The 25,896-nt window shown below is 54.5% G+C and overlaps 1 protein-coding gene across 7 annotated transcripts; it reads right to left on the bottom strand.

The window, feature by feature from the left end:
* Positions 1 to 1,221: 1,221 nt before the first annotated feature.
* On the bottom strand, positions 1,222 to 21,814 carry CNNM1 (cyclin and CBS domain divalent metal cation transport mediator 1). 7 transcript variants are annotated; one of them, XM_069796730.1, is made up of 13 exons: positions 20,144 to 21,723; positions 9,919 to 10,062; positions 9,209 to 9,349; positions 8,742 to 8,911; positions 8,459 to 8,558; positions 8,234 to 8,281; positions 5,045 to 5,107; positions 3,851 to 4,014; positions 3,460 to 3,637; positions 2,996 to 3,109; positions 2,785 to 2,901; positions 2,366 to 2,493; positions 1,859 to 1,999 (listed from the first exon to the last, which is right to left on the bottom strand). In XM_069796730.1, the coding sequence occupies exons 1-12, from the start codon at positions 21,681 to 21,683 to the stop codon at positions 2,414 to 2,416; spliced, it is 2,859 nt and encodes a 952-aa protein (XP_069652831.1). In that variant the 5' UTR covers positions 21,684 to 21,723; the 3' UTR covers positions 1,859 to 1,999; positions 2,366 to 2,413. The 7 variants fall into 7 exon arrangements, with proteins under 7 accessions (XP_069652829.1, XP_069652830.1, XP_069652831.1 ...); XM_069796728.1 differs by lacking the exon at positions 2,366 to 2,493 and having other exon boundaries at positions 1,222 to 1,999; positions 20,144 to 21,814; XM_069796733.1 differs by lacking the exon at positions 2,785 to 2,901 and having other exon boundaries at positions 20,144 to 21,814.
* Positions 21,815 to 25,896: the final 4,082 nt, after the last annotated feature.

The raw sequence follows: 25,896 nt of genomic DNA on the forward strand, positions 1-25,896 counted from the left end.
CTGGGACCATCTGCTTCTGCTCTCTGCAGTCACTGTTTGCAGATCTATTTGTGAGCTGATATCACCACCTTGACAGAGCAGCCTCCTGCCAAGGTCTTGGTGAAGAAAGGGGAACAGCCCCTTTCCTTGAGTCAGTTAGCAATACCCACTGTTGCCCTGATGGATTTTGCTTGTGCTGCCGCTTAGACAGTAAAGGTGAAAATGGTGCTTTGTTCCTGTGTTGTGTTTGCAGAGAGACAGTGCACGGGTCTCATTTGTCCTTTTCAGATTAGTGTTCATGTCACATAGGAGAGTGAGGCAGAGGCAGCCTTTCCTCTGTGCAGGTGCAGAGCTTTTTGTCCTCTTGGTGCCCACCTGCAGCTGGGATGATGGGGTAGTGGTTGTTAAAGGATGACTTCTAGGGGTGATCTCAGGAGAAGGAGTTGAAGAAATCAACTCTGCCTTTGTTATTTCTGACATTTGCTTACACTTCTGTCCTTGCAGACCTCTAGGTGTGGAGCCTGGCTTACCCCCCGCCATGTGATCTGTACCAGTGCTTTGCTAGCCTTACCAGCCTTGTTTTTCCTAACGAGTGACCTAAATTTCTCCTTTTCTGCGGTGTAAGCTCATTACCCATTATCCCATTTACCATGGCAACAGAGAACAGATTATTCCTTTCCTCTTTGCAACAGCTTTTTATGTATTTGAAAACTTCCTCTCTCCCCTTCACATCCTTCACGAGTTAAGATTAAGCGACCCTGTTTCCTTCAGCCTTTGGGGTAGGTTGTTTTCCAGCCCTTGCTTTCCTCTGGCCTCCTTTCAATTGCTGTGTGTTTCCTTAGAAGGGCAGTGCCCAGACAGGGATGCAGTTACTCCAGCTGAAGTTTTATCAGCATTGGTGGACTATGAGATTTCTATCGTTATCTGTCAGGCTGTACTCCAGCATGTGTATCCCACTATTGTGTTTGCAATGGCAGGATATTAACTCCTGTTCTTCCCCAGTCCTTGTCTGCACTGCTATAGTGTAACTCTGCACTGCTCCTGGCAGCAAGTGACAGGGAGCCCAGGTTTACAGGGAGAAATTGGGAAGCACTTGCTGACCTGGTCCTCCACCTGCTCCCTTCAGCAATTCTGAGTCCTGTTATGCCAGGCACCTCTGGCCGCAGGTATGAGGGCAGCCTGGCCTGGTGGGAGAGGTTAGCATGTCTTTCCCTATACCCATTGACACAGACAGGGCATCACTCAGGGAGAAATCACTTTTAATGTTAATATCCCCGTTGCGTTCAGCCTCTACAAAAACTACTGACTGGTCTGTACCAACCCAAAGGCTCAGCGCGAGCCTCCCTCGCACAGGCAGCCATGTGCGGAGAGGAGGATGGTTCGATGCAGCATGGAGCGGCCCTCCCCAGGGAGGGGGGCTGCGCTTGGCGGTGAGCTGGGCTCCCTGCCCTGTGCCTAGCAGGGGTTCGGGAGTGCTGGGCTGTGTCGATGGTCAGCATGCGCAAGGTGCTGCGAGTATGCACGTCACTAGGCATGGCACAAACGCGTGCTGGGGCCCTGAGCTGTATGTGGCACCCCCCAAACAGCACGTTCTCCTCATGGTGGAGACCGCATCTGTGCAGCACCCAGCACCAAGGGGCTCCAGGCCTTGCTGGGATGGGGATGGTAAATGATGCTAAGGGCAGTTCTGGGTTGGGCCGCCCCTCCCTGCTCTGCCCGCAGGGACGTCGTGCCAGACGCTTCTCTACCTTTCCTTTTTCCACCTCTTCCTTGAGACCAGTTGCTACCAGGGAGCAGCTGGGCAAGGGCCCTTGGACTCCAGCTAGCTGGTCCAGGCCGCCTGGGTGGTTCAGCCCCGCCGGGGGCACATCGTTTCTCGCCTGGGGATGGGGCTCTGCGCAAGTCCTGCAGGGAGGGGCGGCACGAGCGGGCAGGCGGGTGGGCAGGCAGGCAGCGAGCAAGTGCAGACCTGCTGCTGTTGAACGTGAGCCTCGCGGCAGGAGACCCCCATGCTGCAGACCTGGAAGACACAAGCGCAGCCTGGTACAGGCGGCCAGAGCTTGCCCTCCCTGACCTGCTGCTGCTCAAGCCTGCAGCACCTTTCCTAGCCAGACTTAGGGATATTGGTGCAGACACATGTTTCTAGCTGCAAAAACATGAGTCAGGGTCTCGCTCTGTCTCCAACATCCATTCCTGCCCCAAGGATGGTTGGAGTCTGCTGCTACATCCCTTGAGACTGCTCCAGCCCCCAACGACATGTGTACCTGCATGGGCTCCAAGCCACATTGTTTGGCTTTGCTGCTTGAAACTTGATTTTATGCTATTAAAATTGAGCAACTTCCCATTTGCTGGGGAAGGAATATTGCACCAAGAGGCAGGTTCCTACCTCCAGTCTGCATGGGCCTCCAGCACTGTGCTCTGGCCACGCTGCTGCTCAGGTGATTAATGGGGCGAGATTGGAGCTCTCCTCTGGCATCTTCTCTTCCTCCGGTGATGACCGTGACTTGCGCCCACCTGCAGCAGCAAAGGTGCCTAGGGCTGGGGTGCTGGGGGCCAAGGGTGCTCAGGATGGGGGGGTGCATAGAGTTGGGCTGGGACCAGGTGGCTGGCTCTGCCTGAGCTAGCCCTAGGTGCAGTTTTTGCCTGCTGCTGGGGTACTGCCAGGGAACTGGGCTGCCCCCCTGCTCCAAGCCAGCCCCATGCAGGGTGTCCCCAGGACGGGGCTGGGGAGCAGCTGACCTGGCCAGCGGGGTGCTGGGGCAGAGCTCTCCCCCTGGGTGCTCCCTCCCTGGGTCAGTCACTCACTGAGGGATCTCAGCAGCCTCCTGCCCAGCGTCTCCTCGGAGCTAATTGGCGACGAGCTGGTGCCGGCCTCTTTCCCCAGGGACTCTGCCTCCAGGACAGTGCCACAGCACTCACTGTCTGCAAAAGCCCAGCGTGGCTGTAGTGTCCCAAGGCACCGCAGCCCTCGCCACCCCCAGGGTCATGTGTGTGTGCGTGCCCTGGCCATGCTCACTCTGCCGCTTGCTGTTCTCCTCGTTGTCAGCCAGCTCCTCCTGGATGAAGGGGATGCCCTCCATGCGCAGGAACACCGACTCGCTGGGACTGCGCAGCCCCTCAGAGCGGCAGCCTGCAGGGACACAGGGCAGGCATGGCAGCAGGGTGGCGAGGTGCTGTGCCCTGGAGCAGGACGCAGCAGGACGCCAGCCACGACAGCGGGTCCCAGTGCCAGGGACCCCCAGGGAACACGAGCGCGTGGCAATGAGAAATTACACGCCTGCACACTTGCACCTGTGTGTGTGTGCAGGCACAGAACAGCATCCACAGGTGTGTGTGTGCAAACGCCCACGTGCCCCAGTCCATGTGCAACTGTGTCTCTGCGGTGGCATGCTTGTCATGCCAGTGGGTCCCCGCACGGCCCTCCCGGGGGACGTGTGGTGTTGGCTTGTGGTAGGGAAGGGATGCTGCTGGGTGACTCACACATGATGCTGTTCCTCTCATTCAGGAGAGTGGTGGGGTCCTCCTTGGGCGTCTGTGGGGTTCCCCGCATGGTCGAGGCCTTGGTTGAATCCCTGTCGAAGACCTCCATGTCGGGGGACTGCGGCGAGCTGTCCATGCGGCTGGCCACCAACGCGTTGTGGTACTGCTGCCGGGTGACCTGGGCACACAGACATGCATGCCCAGCTCAGTGGGCACCAAGCCCCACTGGGACCTCCCGGTGACTTAATGGCACCAAACCCCTGGACAGCAGGAGTGCGGGACTCCCCAGCACCCACTGGGCACCCACCAGGCTCCCGGGGCAGAGCAGAGCGAGAGGGTGCCTGGGCAGGGGGTGGCTGGGGTGGGACAGTCCCTGCCAGCTCCGCGGTACCTTGACAAACTGCACGTCGCAGAGGATGTGCACAGAGTAGTCAGGTGTGTAGATGTTGTTGCTGCTGCTATGGAGCTGCGTGGTGCTGCCCCCGTAGTCGTTGTGCTCCCGGTTGGGGGACTCGGAGCGGTTGAGCCCGCTGCACCGCGACGGTGACCTGTTCACTGCGGGACGGGACGGCAGAGAGGCAAACACTCACTCTCATTCGTGGTGCCGCTCGGGTCCCTGGTGCCGGCGCAGGGCCAGGGTGGACCGGTCACCTCTGGCGGCTGTGCCCCACGAACACCAGGGCTGGCAGGGGCCCTACAGGGACCTGCAGTGGGGGGGGGTCTTCCTCGGTGCATGCTGGCGGCAGAGGCTCTGTGCCGTGCCAGCCCCACGCAAAACAAAGGGACCGGGCAGGCAGGCATCCGACCTGGCGCCGGCAGCAGAGGTTAGGGCTGCTGCCTGCCACCTGCCCATCACATTGACTGACTGACAGCTCTCCTGCTAACACAGGCCTTCTGCATGGCATTTGGCACAAATTCTCCTGGTTGCAGCTGGCAGCCCACAGGGTTTACTTAACCTGCCTCGAGGGCACGCTCCTGTCCACCCTGACTCTGACAGAACAGGAGCAGAGGCTGCCACAGCAAGCTGGCCCGTCACTCATGTTGACTGATGGCCTCTGACATACGGCATGATGGATTTTGTCTGGTCAGTGATTTATTAGGGAACAAAGGCAGCTTGTTCCTTACATGGGTGACGTCAACATCTTGCTGACTTTGCTCTGCTGCTAAAACGCCCTTCTATTACCCGGATTGCCAGAAAGCAAGCGAAGTAGAGCAGCGTGCATGCAGGGCTGCGGATAACCATTGTCAGAAGCAGCAACTGGCAAGAAAACGCAAGCACCGAGTGCAGGAAGTTACAGAACTGCGCACCAAAAGCCCGAGCTGTCCATGGCTCCTCCTTACCCGCATCCTGTTCTTCCCAGGGTTTGCATCTTACTAGGGAGGCTGCAGCAGGGACAGGGCTGCTGTCCCCCGTCTGCCACCCGTGCTCCAACTAGCGAGGGGCTGCCTGGAGTGGGGTTCCCTGGGTGCTTCTCTCTGGGTGCTGCCCGGCATGCAGGGTGGAGGGGGCTTGGTGCACCGTGCACAGGGAGCTGGAAAGAGCCTGGCACATGCAGAGGTCCCTTCCCAAAACCATGCCCATTACCTGGAGAGCCAGCCAGGGAGTCCCCTCTGCTGAAGGCAAAGGTACGGGACACTGAGACTGGCACTGCAGAGAGAAAGGGAGGAGGAAGGAAGGAGGGGATGGGGGAAGGCGAGAGACAGAGGTGAGGGTGGGAGACAGACCAAGAGGAAGAATGAGAAAAAGAATCATGTGCCAGCAGCCCAGGGCTGGGCTCCCACCACTGCCTCCAGTATCCCTTCCCACCCCTCTTATACCCTCCTGCTTCTGCTCTGCAGAGGCACTTGCCAGCTGCAGGGACCAGGACACTGGCAGGGACACCAACTTGAATGCTGTAAATCAACAGGCTGCTCTGTGATGAGGTAAGAGGAGGTGAGGCTGGGGGGGACCAGCTCCTGCCAGGGCTGTCTGCACAGCCACACATCTTAGAGCCACGGTGAGGGCAGAAAGCATCTTCCTCCCATCAGCTGAGTGCTGGCACCCTGCTCCAGCCTGTCGCCAGCTGCTGCCAGGGGACTTTGTGGTCAGCTTGTGCCACCTGGGAGATGGGTGGAAGCTAAATTAAGTCACTGCGCTTGGCATCTGGGATGCTTCTGTGTGTGCAGGCAGGTGGCGGAGAGGGAATGTGGTCTGCAACAGCTCGCACCTCCACACAGCCCCACAGCTGCAGGCAGGGGTTGGCAGGAGCCCCTCAGCATGATGCAAAGCAAAGGCATTCATGCCCAGCTGCCTGCAGCTCCCCGCAAGGCCCTGGATCTCAACAGACTCGGGGCGATGCTGAGAAGAGTCCTCCACCGGGAGCTGCTCCATGTGGAAACCACAGGAAGCCAGGATCCCGTGTCCCGCGGTGCCTGACAGGCACACAGACAGGGCAAATCCCTGGACATTCACTTTCCACGTTTTATTGCCATGGGTTACAGCAGCAGTGACAATTTCAAGGGCAGGCATTCCCCCTCTCTGTGACTCACTGCCTGCAGGGAGCTGCCCTGTTGCCCTCCACAGCACCCCTGGGCCATGCCACAGGGGTGCAGGGCTCCACGGGGAACATGGAGAGACTGGCACACAGCGTGAGCGATGCACTTGTTAACACCTCCTCGTGCCTCATCTTTCCTCTCACTGCTGGCAGCGTCCACCTCGAAAGCAGTGGGAGATCTGAGCCCACTGGCTGCCAGTGCCCTCCTCCAGGCATGGCCACGCTTTCCCCAGCTGCCGGCCCTCCTGCTTGGGGCGGCACTGCCCTCCCTCCAGCCACTGCGCCCGCAGTGTGGCTGCAACGCTCTGGGAGCTGTCTGCTGCCTATGTGATTAGTGTTTTTAAATTGCTTCGAAGGTAAAACCTCCAGGAAATTTGCCCTGCAGCCCCCTCCTTCTGATCTCCCTGCTCCTCGCCCAGTAACTCCTGTTCCGTGTCCTCCCCTGGATCGAAACCTTCTGCAAATAGAAGTCCAAGCAAAGGCACCAGCACGGAGCGCTGCCCAGAACAACTTCATCCAGCTGGGAGCAAAGGACGGGTTGATAACCACTAGCACTCTGTCGTGGTTTAACCCCAGCCAGCTCCCTGCTCTCACTGCCCGACCCACCACGGGGCTGGCTGTACCGGGTCTCTGCCGCTGCACCCCTGCCCCGGCCGCCAATGCCAAAGATCGCCTGGCGATAAAAAGGTTGCATAACAATGGTTAATTAATAACAAATTGTTAAATGCTGAAGGGTTAACGTCTGAATTCTCTGCTGCAACACACTACTTGCACTCATTTCTGCTGGGCTTTGCTTCAAGGAGGAAGGAGGCCACCAGCCCAACAAGGGAGATGCCCCGCGACCTCTGCCTCCCACCCGGCCTCCTTGCTGGCCAGGGGTGCAGCACCGCACACGTCCTGCATCCTGTGGCAGGCAGGGTGGCAGAAAACATCTTGTGACACAGCATCACACGCAAGCACGGAGAGCAAAGGAGCCCTGAGCAGCAGCATCCCGGCAGGCAGCACTGTGGACACGCGTGGCCGCACCGACACGGCTCCCACCGTGGCTCGTGCCCTGCCTGTCCCGTGGCCCACAGGCAGTACTCACTGCCTGAGCCCCAGCAGGGCCCTGGGGATGGTCACCGAGGGCACGGGGGCATCAGGCCATGCAGCAACGTCCCAGGGGAAACAGGACACTATTTATTCCCTCTCTCCAAACCAAGCACAAGGGAGCAGGAATGCACACTGCAGGGTTAATCCAGCAGCCTACGAGCCAGCCTTTCGAATGGAAGAAAAGCAGGCAGCAAGAAATAGGTGAGCCTTAGAGCTGCACGCAGACTGGAACGCATGGGAGTGACAGTCACCTGCCCCAAGGGACTCTCCCTCTTCTCTCCGTGACAACTCTCCCTACACCTCCCTAAAGGTTGAACTTAGCGGGTTCTTGTTTTGATTAGGCACCCAGCGCATCCTCGGCTTACCATCAGCACTGCAACATCTGGGGCTTGGGATGACGGATGTGCCGGACTGGGGGTGGGCAGCACCTCTGCCTGCTCCCAAGCCACCAGGCACTACATGTTTGCAGGGGTGATCAGCAAAGAAGGCGGGGGGGGCTCACAGTCTCCCCTGATCAGAGCTCCCTCTTAACTCTTGCAAGCAGGGGATCTGCTCATTAACCCATCAGCTCTACAGGCAGGGAATTTATCGGGACCGGGACATCTACTTCTAACTCAGCTAATTTCCACCACCACCATGTGCGAACAGCTCATAAGTAAATTGACCCATCTCTGCAATTCCCGAGCAGCCCCTGTTCCCCCGGCGTGGGACCCGTGTTCAGCCTGTGCTCCAAGCCTCGCGAACAGGAACGGGTCCAGAGATGTTACGCTGAGACCTAGATGCACCGTGCCAGAAGTCACAGGGCTTACTGCTCCCATCTGCGTGGGCATGCTGCCGCCTGTGGGCAGTGCCCCTTGCAGTGCCCCTTGCAGTGCCAGCCGTGCTGGGATCCACCCACAGGGATCCAGCACATGGCTGAAACCTCAAAGGGACTTCAAAGGGACCTCAAAGGGAACTCCAAGTCCCTCTGCGGGGACTCTGCTGCATTGGTCCCTCAGCATGTTGTTTCTCCACCGAGGTTTTTAAAGGGGGTGATCTGAGCGCGGAGTCTGAGCTGCTCTGTGCGGGATGCAAACCCATCCCTCCTCCAGCCGGCCAGTGCCACAGAAGAGAGATTTTAGAGCCCCAGCCTGTCCCAAAATACTTACACAGGAAAGAGGATCCAGCCAGGCTGCCCACTTTCCGCACGTCGTTATCTGTAATGACAGTTGGAGGTGTAGGAATCACAGAGGAAGGGCTTCCACCTGCCCCGCGCCCCATAGCAGGGCCACCCCACCCCACGGCCAGCCCCTTCTCCTAGCCACCAGCTGGCTTAGCCCTGTGGAGGCTGCAGAAGCGAAGGCAGGGCCAGAGGGAGCCCGCAGAGCCTTTACCTGAGGAGATGACAGCCATGATGGCAGGGACACCGTAGTAGGTGAATGCCCCATTCTCAAACCGCAGCCCTTCCTTGCCAACCTCCACCTCCACTTTCCCCTGGAAGGAAAAGGAAAACCCACTCAGACAGGCACCCCGTGCTCCTGGCCACCGACCCACCCAGGGCTGCAGGGACCCCTGCCGCCCCGTATGAGAAGACGGGCATCTCTGCTGGCAGAAGTAGCCCAGAGCAAGGTGGCAAGGAGAGACAGGCCACCCTCTGCTTGCCACTGCCCCAGGCACCTGCAGGATGAGGATGAAGTAGTCAACGGGGCGGTTGCGCTGGTAGAGGTAATGCTCTGCCGCCTTCTTGTTCTTTCGGTCGTACTTGAGCTCCTGGATGACATTCGGGTGTTTCAGGAGCCGCAGCAGGATCTTCTCGGAGAGGTAGGGGGACTTGAAAGGCTCTACTTCTAGAGGGGAGGCAACACACAGTCACTCAGTGGGGTCAAGGCTGCCGGGAACCCCTCATCTTGAGCTGCACAGCCTCAGCCTCACCACCCCACTGCACTGAGCACCCCACTGCACTGAGGGGACCCAAACACAGACCCATGATGGTGGAGCAGCAGGATGCCCAGGGTGGGGGGGGGTCCAGGCAGGTGGGAACTGCTCGCTGATGGGGGAAGACCAACCCAGGAACAGCTCAGGGATGTCCTGCAAGGCTGGTGCTGCTGCAGGGAGATGCAGGGCTTGCACAAGGGCAAGGGTACCTGTTGCCATGAACCGATGCGTAGCCAGGAGGAGCTGTGGGGAGATCTTCACCTTCATCTCGCTGTCTGAGAGCCTGAAGATGGAGAAGTCCTGGGGCTTGCGTCCCCGGTGGGGCACCCGCTCCTTCTTCCGATTGTCTGCTGCAGGGCAGAGAGCAGAGCGGTCGCCTGCCTGCAGCAGCCACAAAGCCACTGCAGCTGCAGAGCCCCATACCACATGCACATGTATATAGAGGCATGTCTTGCTGCACCCTACGGCAGGGCTGCTGTGGAGCAGCAGCCAGTTCAGCAAGGTGCACAAAAAGTGCCATGCATGACAGCCTTGGGGTGGAGGGAGGGAGCAGGATGGTGGAACACGCTTCCTTCTCAGGAGCACATCCTGGGTTGCCCTGGCTAGATGCATCACCTGAGCTGGAAAGGAGCTTGGGAACCACCCATGGGCACTTCATGGCCAACACATGCGTCCCTGGGTCAGACCCTGCCCCACCACCGGCTGCTGATGCTGGTGCTTCTCTTATCTGGAGCATTCAAGACTCCCTGACATCTGACCAGCATCTCTCCATCACTCTTGTTTTTCCCACCATGACTTTGAATTGCTCTGGGGAAGGACCACGATTTGTTCTGGCCTGTTTCCTACCCACATGTCTGTCTCTCTGTGCGGGCTCCCACCCTGGCTCCTGCAACCGCAGTAGCTGCTCTGGGACACTAACTGTACAGATCCGTCTCATCCAGGATCTCGGACTTGATGATCTCCTCAATGACATCCTCCAGGGTGACAATGCCCATCACCTCGTAGAACGGGTCTCCTTCCCCTTCATTGTTCACCCGCTGCACGATGGCCAGGTGGGACTTTCCTGCGAGGGGAGAGCAGAGCGGCAGTGAGACCCCCACCCCAGAAGAGAGGGGTCCCCCAGCACGGCGGGCTGGCAGGCGGACAGGGCTCGGTGGTAGGCACAGATCACAGCCAAACCTCAGAAGCAGCCACTATCGCCCAAACCCACCCCAACCGCACTAACCCAAGGAGAAGGGCTGGACACACAGCCCAGTCTAACAGGGCTGCTACTCCCCAGGCTGATTTCTAGGTGTCATGGGACTCTGCCTGGCTCTTTTTTGGGGCCGCTTGCTTTCTTTACCCAGGCAATCTGCTGCGAGTCAGTCTGTTTAGCTCTTTGACAGCCTCCTGTGCAGGAATGAAGTGTACGTTATACCAGCTGCTTCTTGCTTACCCTCAGCTTCACTGGCATGACAAAACTCTTAACAGAGCAATGAGACAGTGTCCTCCAACACAGAAATGTGAGCATGTCCTTGGGCTTTACTGGCTTCCCTCATCCTCCTGGTGTTTTCTCATTCTGTTGTTAATTATCTTTCCTATCAAACTGCCAGGAACAGCTCCCCCACATCTTTCTATCCATCACTGTCTGGACTGATCCTAAAGCTTTTCTTAAAATACAGGCAAAGCCTCCAGCTCCTTGGAACGGCAGCTGGTTTTAATGCAGAAATGCGTATGTTTGTTTGCAGCTTTCAGCCCAGCTCCTGCAGAACTCTTGGGTGAACCATCTGGATGCAGAGGCTGAATGCTTTTCAAGCCATCAGCTTGCACCTGAACGTCTTCTCCAACCCCTGCCCCTGACAGCCCCTCCTCTCCGTTACCTTAAACAAGCAGACCGGGACCAGGACCTTTAGCTGCAATGATGGTGACTCCTGCTTGGAAGTCGCAGTGTTTCTCAATCACAGTTTCAGTTTCCTCACTTGCCCCAGTAAGCTGGCAGCTCTGCTGACACATTCTCAGGCTTCTTGCTTTTGGCATACTTGAAACATCGCTATTTGTTTTTGCACGTCCAGCTCTCTGTAAGCTGTTTTGACTTCTTCAACTTCTCCCTTCCTTTACTGTCTGCTCTGATTTATGCTCCTGCTCAGCAGCTTGACCAGAACCCAACTTCCAAGCCACAAACAACTTCTGGGTTTCTAGCTCCAATGTATTCTTGGATCTGCCAATGAACAGCACTGGCTTTCTTACTGCCCCTGTGGCTCCTACGCTGCTCAGCAGTGCACACAGGTTCTGAACCTCTAGTTTTACTTAAAATGTTAAAAATGTCCTTCATCAGTCCCACAGCCAACAATTTCGCCTCCCTCTGTTTGCTCTGCATCCCTGGGGTCTCCTGTTGCAATGCCTACACAAACCCAACTGTACCGTGGGCACTGCAGGGACCTCCAGAAACCTAAGACACCTTATTTTCCCCACAGGCCCAGAGCTGAAGTCCTTGAACAGCAACAGTCACCCAAAAGGGGGGCAGGTCCCTTCTGCTATGCAGCTGCTTCTGCATCTGCTTCTCCCATAAACCCTCCCTGACAAACTCGCCTGCTGCTCTGGGTGAGGGGATGGGAACAGTGTTTATGTATAAAGATGCAATAGGGGTGGGCTCCTGCCTGCTGCACAGCTCCCTCCTCACCCGCTGGTGCCTTCTGGCTCATCCCCACAAAGGGACAGGGATGAACGCATCCAGGGCAGCCCAGCAATCCCATCAAACACATCTTGCTGGGGACCACGCGACCTTCAAATAACCCTGCCCTGGATCTGAGATGAGCAAATGATATTTCTCAGCCGAAGATCAGTACTATATATTTCTCACAGCAAGGCTTGGGCATTTTCCACAGTATAAATTCCCTCCTCCTCATACCAAGCTTTTATTGCAAGATTTCAGAGAGCAGCTCGCTGCCTCCCACGCCTACGGAATTAGAACATAACATCGCAGCAAGTAGCACTGAGATGCACTTTAAAAAAACCAAATCAATAGCCTCGGGGCATTGAAAATTCAGCATGTTCTTTGGACTGGGCTATTTCACTCCTTTTCGTACATGGGTTTGTGCATCTTGTCTGTTCAGTGGGTAATAAAGCAACATGACTTGAGACTTAAAAAGAGAAAAGCAGCAGAGTTGGCCGCAAGACAGCAGCAACAGCTACGTTTCATCTTAGCAAAGTCCAACTTTTGAAAATGTCTCCTTTGCCAAACCCCGCTCCCAAACACTGGGGCCATCTGGTCTCCTACAAGTCCTCGGGTGAGCGAGGAGAGGGGGGAAGTTATTTCTTTTGGCCGAAAGCTTGTTGTTAATGACATTTACATGCAACCCAAAACCACCGAGCCCTTACAAAAAGCTTAGGTGCTACTTAAAGGCAGTCAGTGAGTAATGGAGGCAATTCTTTTTTGGCCAAACACCTACATCAACACTGTAATTTACTCTAGAGCAGCCTCAGAGAAATGTGATTCCAGCTCCATGTTCACGTAGCGACAAATGAGATTATTTAGAAATAACCCAGCACTGTTAGTCTGGGAGGAGACCCACAGTTTCACTACACTGGGGGCAGAGCCAGGAGGGCTGTTAGAGTGCTCAAGAGTTCTTTATTTTCACAGAAAATAAACACTTGTAGCCACACCATAAACCCCCAGGTTTAGGTTTCCAGGCTAACATCCACATTAGAGATAGAGCAGGTACCCAGCAATGGAAAATTGTTGCAATTCATGTGGTTGCTCCTGGCCCACACCAACTGAGCCGATCCTAGCCCCTGCCTGGCCAGCTGATCACAAAACACCCCAAAACCCACTCCCATCCCTTGCAGAGCTGGGTGCAAATGACTGCTGCTCCAGCTGGCCCCCACTGGGAAAGGGCTGACTTGCCCGGATTTCCCACCTGAGGGACAGGAGATCGTTTGCTAAGTCCTGCCCCCCAACCTGGCTGGGTCCTGAGTCTCCTCCCATCACTTTTTTAACAGACCCTATAAATTTGACAGTGGGGAGGGAGGGTTTGTAGGTGCCCTGCCTGTATGGTCATGGCTTGTTCCCTCATGGATTGGGGATGCTGCCATGCTTGCCCAGAGCAAAAGCAGTGGCATTTGGAGCAGGTATGAGGGCAGAAGCTGGGCTATTTTATGAGGTGGAAGCAATGTCCAAGGGAGGGTGGCACAAGGACAGACCCAAGGATATCGGGGTGGGACGGGAGGGTGTCATGTTCTCTTCTTGAGCTGTTACACTGCAGGTCTGCCTCAGTGGGAGTACAATAGAGAGAGATAGATCATTTAAACAAAACCCCAAACTTGATCTAAACCAGCTTTAAGATCTGTGAAACTGATTCAAAAATCTGAGCTATTGTAACCATTGCTTGATAGCTCAAACGAAATGAATTATAAGGGTGAGCTGCTTCCCCACTAGCAAGCTGTCACATGTGAATTTTACAGAGCTATCACTGATGCAGGAAAGCACAGTGAAACACTGGAGAATCAAAGCCTTGGTTTGGCAAATGCTAGAACAAATGGGCAATTAACTTCACTTTTGTGAATAGCTCCACTGGCCTCCGCAGGACTGCTCTCGCACAGGAAGTCTATAGGTGATTAAGTGTCTGCTCAGCATGGGATACAACTGTACTAAATTCTTTATGAGCTACATGAAATCTGCTCTTTTCAAACAACAGCTTCAGTAGAAAGTTAATGCCTCAAAATGCTAAATTACAGAGCTAATATAAACAGCCAAAAGCTTCCGGATGGAGCAAGCATCTGAACAGATATCTAAAGCTTTTATGCCCATTTTTAGGAGTCTTGTTTTTCATAGGTACCTAAATGACCTTGGGCTCATAGATCCACCTCAAAGCGTCCTCCCTGATGGGAGAACAGGGTCTGAACACATGGAAATGCCTTTACTTGTGGGAAAGAAACTGCTGTTGGCTGCAAATATAGCCCAGACTACTTCCTTATCATTTTTTTATGTAGGTGCTCTGCCAGAGGAATGTTAAAGATGCTTTAGCCTTGTCTCTCATTCCACAGGATGAGCATTCTGAGCATGAAATTTATTTTCATGAATTTTATGGCAAGACCTAAAGCTGTTACTAGGAGATCAAAGGTACAGGCACAAGCCATGAACCATTTACAGCTACAAAATGGAAGGCAAAAAAAAAGAGTAATTGGTAAATAAGGTTGATTTGTGAAACAACCATGAGGTAACTGAAATCTATTTTCTGTGTGCTTTTCATCAGAGCTCTTCTCTGGGCCAGGGGCTGCCAGCATCTCTGTGTCCTCTTGCAGTCCTGCATCTGAAGTAAGTGGGGACCCTGATTTGAACTTCTTGACCTGGAAACGTGTGTGAGTGTGCTCTTGTGTTACCACACCTCAGCATCAAGGGTGAAACCACATGCCTGAGGAATTGCACCTGGAGGCAAAGCACGTCTACACCTAAACAGGGGGGAAATAACCAGGAGGGCTGTGGGGCACCCAGCTCTATGGGGAATCAGAGCTATGTGAAGGGAAAACTGTAAACCCTAATCTAAACCAGACCTTCCCCAGACATGAGAACTTCATCTGCTTACATCTGTCTCTAGTAGAATACAAAAGCTTTTCTCATACTCTGCTTTGGTGCTTTTCCTAAACCTAAGGAAAACTGGGAAAAAGATGGAATATTTGGAATAGCTGATGTATTACCATTGACAAAACAGATCAGGAGGGTAAGGGGGATATTAGAGGGGACACGGAGTCTCATCTTCCAACTGCTGTACAACAGGGTTCTGACCTCCTGGGTATGACCCTGCCTGCCCACAAATGGTGGGCTCCCTTGCATGTTACTTGGAGCCTAAGGAAGCCTCCAAGGATGCTGAGGCTTTCTGAAGCTAAAAAACTTCTAAAGAGCTGATGCAAAACTGTTTTCATTGGTGTCTGTAGCATAGGCCACTTTATGTTTTCCCACAGCTCAGTCTGAAGGTGCCTTTGACAGCTCCCAAAAGGGAGATGGCTGGCTGGGTGCCCTCTCCCCCAAAGACACAGCTCCCCTCTTGCTTTGCTGAACACCCTCCCGGAGCAGGCCTGTTCCTGGCCTTGCTGGGGCAGGGTAAAGCAGCCCAGGATCCACACAGTAAGATTTAGCACTGTTTGCAGGGGGGGAAGCAAAGTAATGTTTCAGGCAGAGTTGCAGCACGAGTCACTGAAGCCATCTTTGTGAGGTGTATCAGCACCTCACCCACTCTCAGCCTGGCAATCGCCCATCGGGGAGGTGTACGGGATAGTTCCTGAATAACAACGAGCTCCTTAACCCATACAACTGGCTAGGGAGGTCATTCCTTCAGCCCACCAAGTGCCCAAGATAGCGGCTATCACGCTTGCACAAATCTCTTGAAGGCCGATTTAAATTTCAAGCCGTGCTTCGTGCTTTTGTGCTTGCAATGACTGCAGGCTCAGAAGAAGGACCATAAGAAAAGCAGCTGAAATGGTACTGGCCCCAGTTCCTGGCAAGTGTGAGCACCTTCTCCAGCTACATTCAATTTGTACAAGTCTAATAGAGGCCATAGAGTATTTTGAAAAGCAAAGACAGACCCTAGGGCAGAGCTGTCCTCTGCAGGACAGGCTGTTTTCCCTGCTAAGCCAGGAAGTTTGTTTTTGGAGAATTTACTTTTAGTAACTCCTAAAAGATGCCAAACCACAGAAAGCTAATTTGAGCTGCACGTCAGCCTCTGCCCTGCTGCAGGAAAATGAACATAAGAGAAAATTTCTACTGTTCCTCTCACAGAGGAAAATTACTTGCTAAAAGGTGCCACTGCTATATATAGACTCCCCCAGGAAATTAGTCAACAAAATCTATAAATTCAGGAATGGGATAAGACTACAACTTTCCAAAGGCACTACAGAAGAAGGAGGTGGACCTCACAGAAGAGTTCCCCATGAGGAGTTAGATCACAGGACTGGAGCCGCAACACGCATTGCTTCGGTTATTTTGTAGGGATGGAGGAGAAACAGACTGCATCACCCACAGCGTTTCACGCTGAATGAATGCATAAACCTTTCCTCCTAGCTCCATGTTCCCAAGGTGAAGTTTATCTTACTGGGACCTCATCTGCCCCTCTACATTGCTTTAGCTTGCTAAATATGGTGCAGTTATTTCCCTGGTGTATTAGGTATTTCCTCCTGGGAGCCTAGAATAAAGGTGGGTAGTCTGAGATGTACCAGTACCAATTGCCAAGAAATTGTCTCCAAATTTTTTCACTCCAGTAGTTTCAGCTCCTTTCAGGCTGCAGGTGGCAAAGTTACTGTGCTGGTACGTATTTTCTTATTTCTAGAGAAGAGGGGACACATTTTCTGTAGTGTCCTCCACTTAGCACTTCTATGTAGATGCTGCACAACTATGCATGCCTTCTATAATGACCCCGTCTAGCTTGCCTGAAAAGATGGCAAATTGGGTGTCCAGATCTCGTTATAGTGCATTCTGCTGAGTTTTGATGAGAAGATAAAGTCAAAACCATCTTCTAGCACAAGTATTTCCTTCTTTCAGCTGGACCTGTCTCATGCTGCTGTAATGTTGGTTTTCAATAGTTTTTGCAGCTGCCCTCCTCTTTCGGGCTGTGGGTTGAAGTCCAAGCTATCCCATTGCAGGCTACCCCCCCCCCCCCCCCCCCACTCCTGCTGCTGTTTGCAGCCTTCTCTGGGTTCTTCCCAGTTCCCATTAGTGCCCCCAATTTAACCACCTTTCTCCAGGAATTAGTGGCAAAAGAGACATCAAACAATGCCAGCAGCAGTAGGCTTGTGAAGGGGCAGATGTGAAGGGTTTGACCAGTTCTGCTGTGATGGGACAGGGGCCAGGTTTTGTCATCCACGAGCTCACAGCTGCTCTTGGGCCCTGTAACCACACCAGGCCATTAGTTCTCTAGGTGCTACTGAAGTGCATGCTACTATTTTCATATAATTTAAATGTTTTGGCAAGCTGATGCTACAGAAGTGCCCTTTCCCAGGTTTGTGGAGGGTAATCCCACCTACACAGGGTCCTGCTCGGGGAGAGGGGATTTGCAACTCATCTATGCATTAAACTCAAGGCAAATGTCAATGGGCCTTAATGGAACTGAGCTCACACAAGGATAGGCGTGAGCGTACCTAGAAACCAATGAAGGAAAACTTCCCTTCAAACCCTGCTATAAAAGATCAGAGAGGAAAAAAGCTGATCATCTTCCTATCTAGGATAGTACAATGAGAGAAAAGAAATGCATCAGATAAACAAGGATAATAGTGTGGTATCAGTGAGTAGGAGAAGAGACAGAAAAGAGAAAGTGCTGCTGGAGGTGTGAGCAAGAGTCCCAAAGTGCTGTATTTAATCATTCCTTGACATCTTCAGTAAGAAGGAACAAATGTTTGTGTACTGTGGCAAGGAGCTCTGGCAGTGAAATTGTGTTACTTATACATTATGCAAAAAAAATGACATTATGGGTATAATGAATGTGACAGAACATTAATCATTAGTGAAACAGATCAGAAGTATACATTGCTATCCAGGAAAGAAAGATATAAAATTTAATGAGTATTTTGTATAAACACTATAATAACAAAAATAAATAAAGGATACAAAAACTGTTGGAGTTAATCACGGGAGAAGGAAAAGAAAGCTGGCAAGGTGTCTCTAGAGGTTTGTCAGGGACCTAAGGACCTGGAGGTGGTTATCAATGCCCATCCTTACCGGAGACTTGAACTTCCTAGAAAGAGACCAGGCCTTATCAGTGGGAGCATTTGCTGTCCTGCAGGCACTTTGGATGCGCAAAGTGATGAATGCCTTCGTTAAGCACTCGCTGAGCCAACAAGCAATCAGCCTACTCTCTAATTAGTAGAGGTGTCACAGAAGACCCGGCCACGGAGAGCAACCTTGATTGGATCAAACAAGATACTCCACCATAATTCAAACAGACACAGCAAAGGAGACAGTGATGAAGATTCTTAATTACAAATGGGAAATCTTTATTTTAGAAATTAAATAGTCAAGTGAACGTGGCTGAAACAGCAGTGGACGGGACTGAAGGCAGCTGGGAGCGAACGTCTGTCGCAGTGTGGGAGCTGGCAGGGTAATCTGTATTTAGAACTAGGAAAAGAAAGTTTAGGAGGGGTTCAGGGCTTGGCTGGGGGGGTGGCTATCTACAGACACAGGATGCTGGGGGTGACCAAATGCCTACACATAGGGGAAAGATGAATTAGAAGAGAACAGCAACACCTGAGGAGAAGAACATTTGGGGGAAGAGCTGGAATTGCTAAACACCATGCTGAGTTAGATACTAAGACCAAAAGCAAGTCTTTTCAGCCACATAATTGAGAAAACAGAAGGAGAAATGAGATGGGAACAGAAATAAGTTTTAGGAAGAGCTCTATGTAGGGGCTGTAGCAAAACGCCCCAGAAGGCCATGATGGCAACCAGATGTAAGGGAGGAAGAGCCTGAAGCGAAAGGCCAAGAGTTTAATGGAGCAAAGCTGAAGAAGGACGGATAATCTTCCTGTGAGATGAGGACTAGCATGTGAAAGTGTAGGGCAGGTAGCAAAGCTTGTTAACGCACCTGTCAGCTCAGGGAACACCACACACAAAACACCCCTGTTTAAGCAGGGCAGAGAGGACAGCAAAGGGCAGTGAGCTAAGCAACCACAAGTCCATTTCTATAGGTTTATTGATCCATAGGGTACCAGGCTGTAGAGCAAATTGGGAGGGGGAAGTAGTTGAATGCATCAAAGTAAATCAGATAAAGGGCAGGGGAGGCTGACCAAGGGGGACTGTGCCAAAGTCATCTGACATCTTCGGTAAAACCAAACTCCCTAGACAAGGAAGAGGTAGCAGGGACCTCGGGTGAACCTTCAGTAATGTAGTATCATGCGGGAAGCCAGAGTTAAGAAGGAACTGTGAAGCGCATAAGGAATTAGGAAGAGGAGAGGGAACTGGTTATGTTAGAAGAGGCATGGGGTTGGGGGGAAATACTGCAGCTCATCAAGGTTGAACCCAGAGAGCAATCTTAATGCTTTTGCTAACAGTCTCGGTATAAAACCCAGGAATTGGCTGATTTGCACCGTTTTGAGTCTCCAGTTGTCCTGAGGGGCAGAGAGGGTTGGTGGTGTGTCAGACAGAATGCTCCCTGTGATCCCAGGAGGTGGTGGGGACACAGTTGTGCATCTCCAGAGAGGATGCTGACCTGCATGTATCTGACGATCCCCGTGCTGGCGCACAAGAAACGTCCTCCCTCCCCTCCTCCCGACTCTAAAAACGAGCACGGAGGTGACTCACAGAGAGGCTTTCTCTGTATCTGGGATGGACCAGGTTGGCCTCTCTCACATGATCAGCTCTGCTTGCAGCAGAGCGGCGCCGGGCAGCCTGGGGAGCTGAGTGCTGTCCTCCCGCATTACATAATGCAGGATGTCACCGCTGCAGCCATTTCTTAAAGACTCACTCACCACGGTACGACCTACCGAGTAACATGCAGCAAAACACAATTTCCAGCGAGGGGGAGAAAAAACCACATGCTGTGTGTATTCTCGAGGTATGGTTAATGAAATACAGCTCTCAGCATCTCTGGGGCTGCTGGCAGCTGCTGCATTATGAGTACTGTCACAGCTGCAGAAAAAGTACAGCTCTTTGTAAGGGTTTAGGCTTTTGTTCTTCCTTTAAATCGCTTGCACAGAAACACTTTCTAGACCTGCTTCTCACTACTAAGCTGAAAACACAAAAGCCGAGTAACAAGACGGGATCTCCTGCCATAAACTCCTCCGCGCAGAACAGAGCGGCGAATGCTGCCTTGCCTGGGCAGGGGTGCGAGGCAGGCACCGTGCCCACGCTGCCAGGCCCCCGCAGAGACACCGGCCCTGCGGGACGGGCTCACCCGCTGAGCCAGCAACCTCTGAGGCCGAAGGCCCTTACAGTCTCCATAACATCACAGGCACGACCGGCATTGCAGGCCCTCGATCCACCCGGGGGCTGTTCCAGCACGTGACGCCAGGGTCACCGCCACACCAGCACATGCAGGGCCCAGCTCCCCCCAGCATCCCCGGTACCTGCTGGGTCCTGCCAGGAGGCCACGCGGGGTGGGCCGTGGGGGCTGCTGACCTGGGACTCATTGGGGGTGCAGAGGGGCGCAGGGGGAGCCCGGGGGGTGGCGGCCCGGCGGCCTCACCCTTCTTGAACTCCTCAAGCAGCGTGTCGAGGCGCGTGTCGTTGAAGACGCAGTGGAGCGGGCGGCGGTAGAAGCGGGTGACAGTCTGCAGGGGGGTGCAGTCATCGGGGTCGACGAAGGCCAGGTCCTTGACGAAGAGCAGGTCGACGATGTTGTCGCGCCGGTCGCCCTCGTAGACGGGGATGCGGGTGTAGCCGGAGCGGAGGATCTCGGAGACGGTGGCGAAGTCCAGCACGGCATCGGCGCGGAGCATGAAGCAGTCGGCCAGCGGCGTCAGCACGTCCTCCACCACCTTGGTGCGCAGCTCCAGCGCGCCCTGCACCATGGCCAACTCCTCCCGCACCAGGTCGCCGTGGGGGCCGGCGGCGCGCAGCGTCTCCAGCAGCCGCTCCCGCGTGGAGAAGACGCTGAGCTCCTGCCGCAGCGCCCAGTCCAGCAGCCGGCTGAGCGGGTAGCAGAGGGGGAAGGCGGCCAGCATCAGCAGCCGGGTGAGGCACAGGGTGCGGGAGGCGATGGCCAGCCCGTGCCGCGAGCAGACCGAGTAGGGCAGCACCTCGCCGCCCAGGAAGACGGCGGCGGCGCACAGCAGCACCGGCAGCCAGGGCGCTCCCCGCGGCCCGCCCGCCGCCGCCGCCGCCACCGCCCCGCCGCCGGGCAGCGAGGCGCAGAGCCAGCCGGCCAGCGCCGCGTTGGCCCCCGCCTGCCCCAGCAGCAGCGTGCAGAGCAGGTAGGTGCCGCCGCCGCCGCGCACCGCCTGCACCCGCCGCGCCTGCTCCCGCTCGGCGGCCGAGCCGCTGTTGCGCAGGACGCGGAGCTCCAGCGGGTCCAGCGAGAGCAGCGAGAGGCGCAGCCCGCTGAACAGCGCCGACAGCCCCAGCAGCAGCAGGGCGCCCAGCGCCCGCAGCCAGCCCGCCTCGGGCAGCGGCAGCAGCCAGGCGCCCAGCGCCGGGGCGGCCGGCCGGACCCGCAGCAGGAAGCCGCCGGCCGCCCCGTGGTGCGCCCAGGCCCGCCCGTCCCAGGCGCAGAGCGAGAAGAGCCGCCCGCCCGGCGCCGCCGCCGCCTCGCCCTTGCGCGGCTCCCGCACCCGCACCTCGGCCAGCGCCGAGCCCGCCGCCCCGCCCGAGCGCAGCGGCCCCACCACCTCCACGTCCGAGGCCCAGGCGCTGCGCTCCCGGCACCGCTCCGCCGGGCCCCGCGCCGCCTTGCCCCCCCCCGCCGCCGCCGCCGCCGCCGCCGGAGCCGCCTCCTCGATGAAGACCAGCCGCGGCTCCCGCTCCCCCGCCGGCCCGCGGCTGCCGTTGCCCTCGGGCGGCGGCTGGAAGTAGAGGCGCAGGAGGAAGCGGCTCCCCTCCGCCGCCTGCACCGCGCCGCCCTCCAGGGACACCCGGCCCGGCGCCGTGTCCTCGGGCCGCAGCCCCAGCAGCCAGGCGGCCCCGGCCGGCGGCCGCGGCGACAGCGAGAAGAAGAGCAGCAGCACGGCGCCCCGGCTCCGGCCCCAGCCGCCGCCGCCGCGCCCCGGGCCCGCTGCCGCCGCCGCCATGCCGCTGCGCCGGCACCGCAGCGCCCGCCCGCCGCACCGGGACTGCAGCGGGGAGCCGGCACGGCGCGGCGCGGCGCGGCGGCACACGTGGGCCGGGGGGGCGGGCAGCCGCCGCGCCACGTGCGACCGGGAGCCGGCCCGCGGCGCCTCGGCGGGAGGAGCCGGCGGAGCGGGGCTGCCGGGACGGCCTACGCGGGGCGGGGGAGGGGGGGGCTCGTCCTCCCGCCCCGTACGGCCCACGCGGGAGCATCCCCACGGCGGGCGGCACCGCGCGCTCTCCCCACAGAGTGGCGCGACGCTGGCGGGGCTGCCCGGGAGCCCATCCCCGGGGGTACGGGGCCGCCCCCACCCGCGGCAGGTAGAGAGGGCCGCGGGCCCCGAGCAGCGAGCCCTGCCCCAGCCACCCGCCACCGGGCTCGCTCCCGGTTTCATCCCGGGTGCCCCGCGAGGGCCGGCTGTGCGGGGGGCTGCGCGGGGGGCTGCGCCTCCCCGTGCGCTGTGCGGTCCAGGGTTGCTGAAAGGCTTCCGCCGGCAGTCCCTGGAGCTGGGGTGTGCGGTCAGCCTCCCTCTGTTACTTGCCAAGGCCCAGCTCTTCAGTTCACATTCATCTCCCTTCTTCCTATGGGAGTGATTTTTTTTAATTTTTTTTTTTTTTTATAATGGGGGGCGGATAGTCATTAGGTTTGCGGTCTTGCTAGGAAACAAATGTACCACGCTGTAACTACAATTTATTCTCATGTCTAGACCTGATGGAGAATGTGATACACAAACGGGATTTATCAGCTTCAGGAGTATATGCTGAAGAAGGCTTTTAGGGACTGTGGAAACTTTCGGGTCTTCCCTGGACTGACATCCACGACAACCTTGAAATGGGGCTGGGGAACCGGAAAAGAGTCAGTCGCTTACAACTGTAACAGGCTCGCTAGTGGCAAAACAGGCAGCTGGTCATAAAATGTCGTGGAGGAAAAGGAAATGCTCCAAAAATTCTGATTATTCACTCATTGTTGCACCCATGAAAATGGGCCACTTTCTGTGTCAGTATGTCAGCAGGCAGATAGGCGTGAAAAGCTGCCGGGGAGATCTGTGCTCCTTGCTGTGTTAGGAGACACTCTTCCCCCTCTCTGGGAGACGCAACTAAATTTTTTCCAAATTTGATTAATTCCCTGGGATTTCACAGGGGCCATGTGCTGCTTCACAAGCTCTTGCTGATCTTCCCCTTTCTAACTCTCCCCTACCTCCAGTGGGGAAATACTGCCTGGTGCTCTACCTAGGCATAATTTACAGAGGAGCCAACTGGTAAGCTCCTTTTGCAGACTTTACCCCAACTTCTATCACCTGAGGAACAAAGCTCACAAACTGTCCTAAACAGTACCCAGAGTGACTAGGTACAAGCTGTCTGCTCCTGCCTTTCTCTCTGCAGTTGGTGGGGATGAGCACATGGCTGCTCCTTCCTTACTAGGACCCTGGGGGAACTACTGTGCAAGACCATCCCAAATTTTTGAAACTGCAGGCTGTCATCAGCACTGAATTTCTCTCAGATTTCTTATGCCAAGAACACTGTAAAGACGATCTGGTTTTGTGCATCACTGCCATAGCATTTTGGATCGCTGTTTGGAAGCTGTGTACCCATGCCAATACTTACTCATCTTTATTAATTTGCAGATTAGATTCCTGAAAGATTTTCTGGTGATAAGTTTCTCGGTATAGGAACTGAAGACTGTGAATTACAGGCTTGCTTTTTTAGTTGAGTAAGTACTTGGAAAATATTCTTGCCTATAGTACCCTTGTCGTCAGAAATCCTCAGACAGTGGTTTGGAAACCAGTGGTCTAGGCTAGTACAATTAAAAAAACCCAAACATGGCACTGCAGGAGGAGGAACCACAAGGTGGCAATCTCTCTCCGTACTTCTACTGGCAAAATGAACCTCTGGCAAAAAAAATCTCGGACAGTGACTGTGTAAAGCTGCAGAGACGATTGGTCACATCTCGTATCTTCCAGAGTCACAGAAACATTCGTTTCGATGCCGGATTTTCTCCTCTGAATGCTTTTCCCTTTAGGATGAAACTCTCAGTCTTGAAGAGGTGGCACTGGAGGCTGTTCTTTGCTGGCTTTTCCATCCTTTGCCCCAAAATGGGCACCAGATGTTGCTTGTTAGATTGCTAACTACCAGTGCTGCTTGCATGCATGCTGGCAGAGCTACTGTGTGCTTGGAGAGGAAGTTTCCTCCTGCACTGGAGGCACGATCTGGTTCAGAGTATTGCTAACCTCATGTTATATTAATGTACAATGTAACAGTTGCATCAGGATCCTGCTTCATGCACTGAGATGCCTCAATGGGAGCAAAATAACCTGGATGTTAGGACTAGACAGTGACATGTAGGTTGAGTGTGGCATATGGTCTCGAGGGGACTGCAAAGCCTTAGCGACAATAGCTCCACTCCCCAAAAGATGTGGCCACAGGGTGTAAAAACGCAGAAGAGAAGTAATGCTTAGTTTGGGGTGGAGTTGCCCTGTTCCTCCAATATCAAACACCATCTGTTGCGATGAGCTCCATCTCGATCAGGACATAGTTGTGTTCTTGCCAGATGTTAGCTTACATGTGCTACATGTAAAAGTAAACTGGTGCGAAAGCTGTGGTCTGATGTGCTTTCAGTAGGATTTGCCCTGCATAAGTGACGACGTGCTAGCCAACCTCTTGCTGAGAGGATGCACTCCAGAAGTTGCAGGTGTGTGGCTGGAGCGTGTTCAATGAGTCAGGATAGGAAATATCTTCCAAAGCTCCAAATAAGACAAAACAAACTGAGCTTTAGCACATGCTCAATTGATTGAGTCTTTGGCAAAGTATGACATGAATTTGCAAGGCTCTCACTGAGGCCTGTCCCGGCTGTATCCTGCTTGGCGAGTCCTTCAGCAAGCACAGCATAGCTGTCCTTGTTTTCTTCTTATGCTGAAGCCTCCTTCTTTTACCTGTTCTTCCCTTACGAGATTGCTCTTTGGTTAGGAATAATAACCTGCTTCCTGCCCACCAGGACTGCTCAGGTTCTGCTTTATACCTTGTCTGCCACCACTGAGCTCCTTCTGCAGTTTCTGTGTCGCAGCCTGCAAATTCCACGACCCCTGCCAGTGGTGACATCTCTGATCACGGCTGTCCTCTTCCAGCTCTGACTGTGCAGGTCCAGGCAGGACCTGGAGGAGGAGGGAAGTGTGGACATGGGGAGTTTTGTAAAGACCCCTCACATCACCTTGACTTAAGGTCTGAAGTCAGAGGCTGTGGATTGCAATTCTCTTCCTTCCTGGCTGATGGGAGTGCAGGGGGTCTGCTCTCTGCTGGTCCTCTAGAAAAGGGCCAGGAGCCACCAGGGGACTGCTAGTGGGGATAGAAATGTTAGCAATCCAAATCATGATGGGAAACAGGAGGAGTAAAGAAAATCTGGATTTTTTTTTTTTTCCCCAGAAAGAAAGAAATCTAGCAGGCACAAGGCTGGCTTCTCCTGGAACATGTGTGCAACGTGATTGTCACTAATGCTCTGTAGCCAGCTGAGAGAAGATACTTTCCCCAAGTAAGTGAAATAAGCACTGAGATGTGGGATATATGATAACTTCTGAGGCAGAAGGAATAAGACCCCAGGCAAAGGAGCTCCAAACAGTGCACTGTGTCTTCCCCCCCCCCCCCCCCCCCCCCCCATCTCTGAGTCTGTGGTGTTGAATTAACCCCTTTTCTCTATCCTGGCCATGGTTACTGCAGGTTTGGAAAGCTTTACCCAGCCTTCTGGATGATGATGAGTTAAGCGCTTGGTTTGTGATAACCAATTTTCTCCTGAAATGATACCAAAAGTCTGCTGGTTTGATTTAAACTGTTTTCCAAGCACTTTGGTTAATAACAAAAGACAGTCCACTCCAAGAGAATCTTAACTTGAGGAAGCCATGAAATTTAATTCATTTCTGCAACTTAAATGTATAATCAGTGACATATGGTAATACTAAATACAGGGGGAAATGTCATTGTTTAAGTCAAATTTCTGCATTCAGTCAAAACCCAATAGTTGTAACATCAAACTGTAGTTTCCATTGTACAGGAAATAAAGCATCATTTTTTTCAAAGAAAATAGACATCCAATTGCATGCCTATTATGTTGCTTATATAGCTTTATTTTTAGCTTTCTCCATGTTGCTGTTACTAAAGAGCTAACAGAAGGGAAACTGTGGACAGAGA

The sequence above is a fragment of the Haliaeetus albicilla genome, chromosome 11 (genome assembly GCF_947461875.1).
Source record: "Haliaeetus albicilla chromosome 11, bHalAlb1.1, whole genome shotgun sequence".
NCBI classification, from domain to species: Eukaryota; Metazoa; Chordata; class Aves; order Accipitriformes; family Accipitridae; genus Haliaeetus; species Haliaeetus albicilla.

Excerpts from the sequence above, each read along its gene's own strand:
- CNNM1 (XM_069796728.1), bottom strand. The coding sequence starts at position 21,683 with ATGGCGGCGGCGGCAGCGGGCCCGGGGCGCGGCGGCGGCGGCTGGGGC. Across the intron at positions 5,108-8,233 it reads GGCTGGATCCTCTTTCCTGT|TGCCAGTCTCAGTGTCCCGT; the intron begins GTAAGTATTTTG and ends TTCTCTCTGCAG. Across the intron at positions 3,110-3,459 it reads TGAGAGGAACAGCATCATGT|GCTGCCGCTCTGAGGGGCTG; the intron begins GTGAGTCACCCA and ends GTGTCCCTGCAG.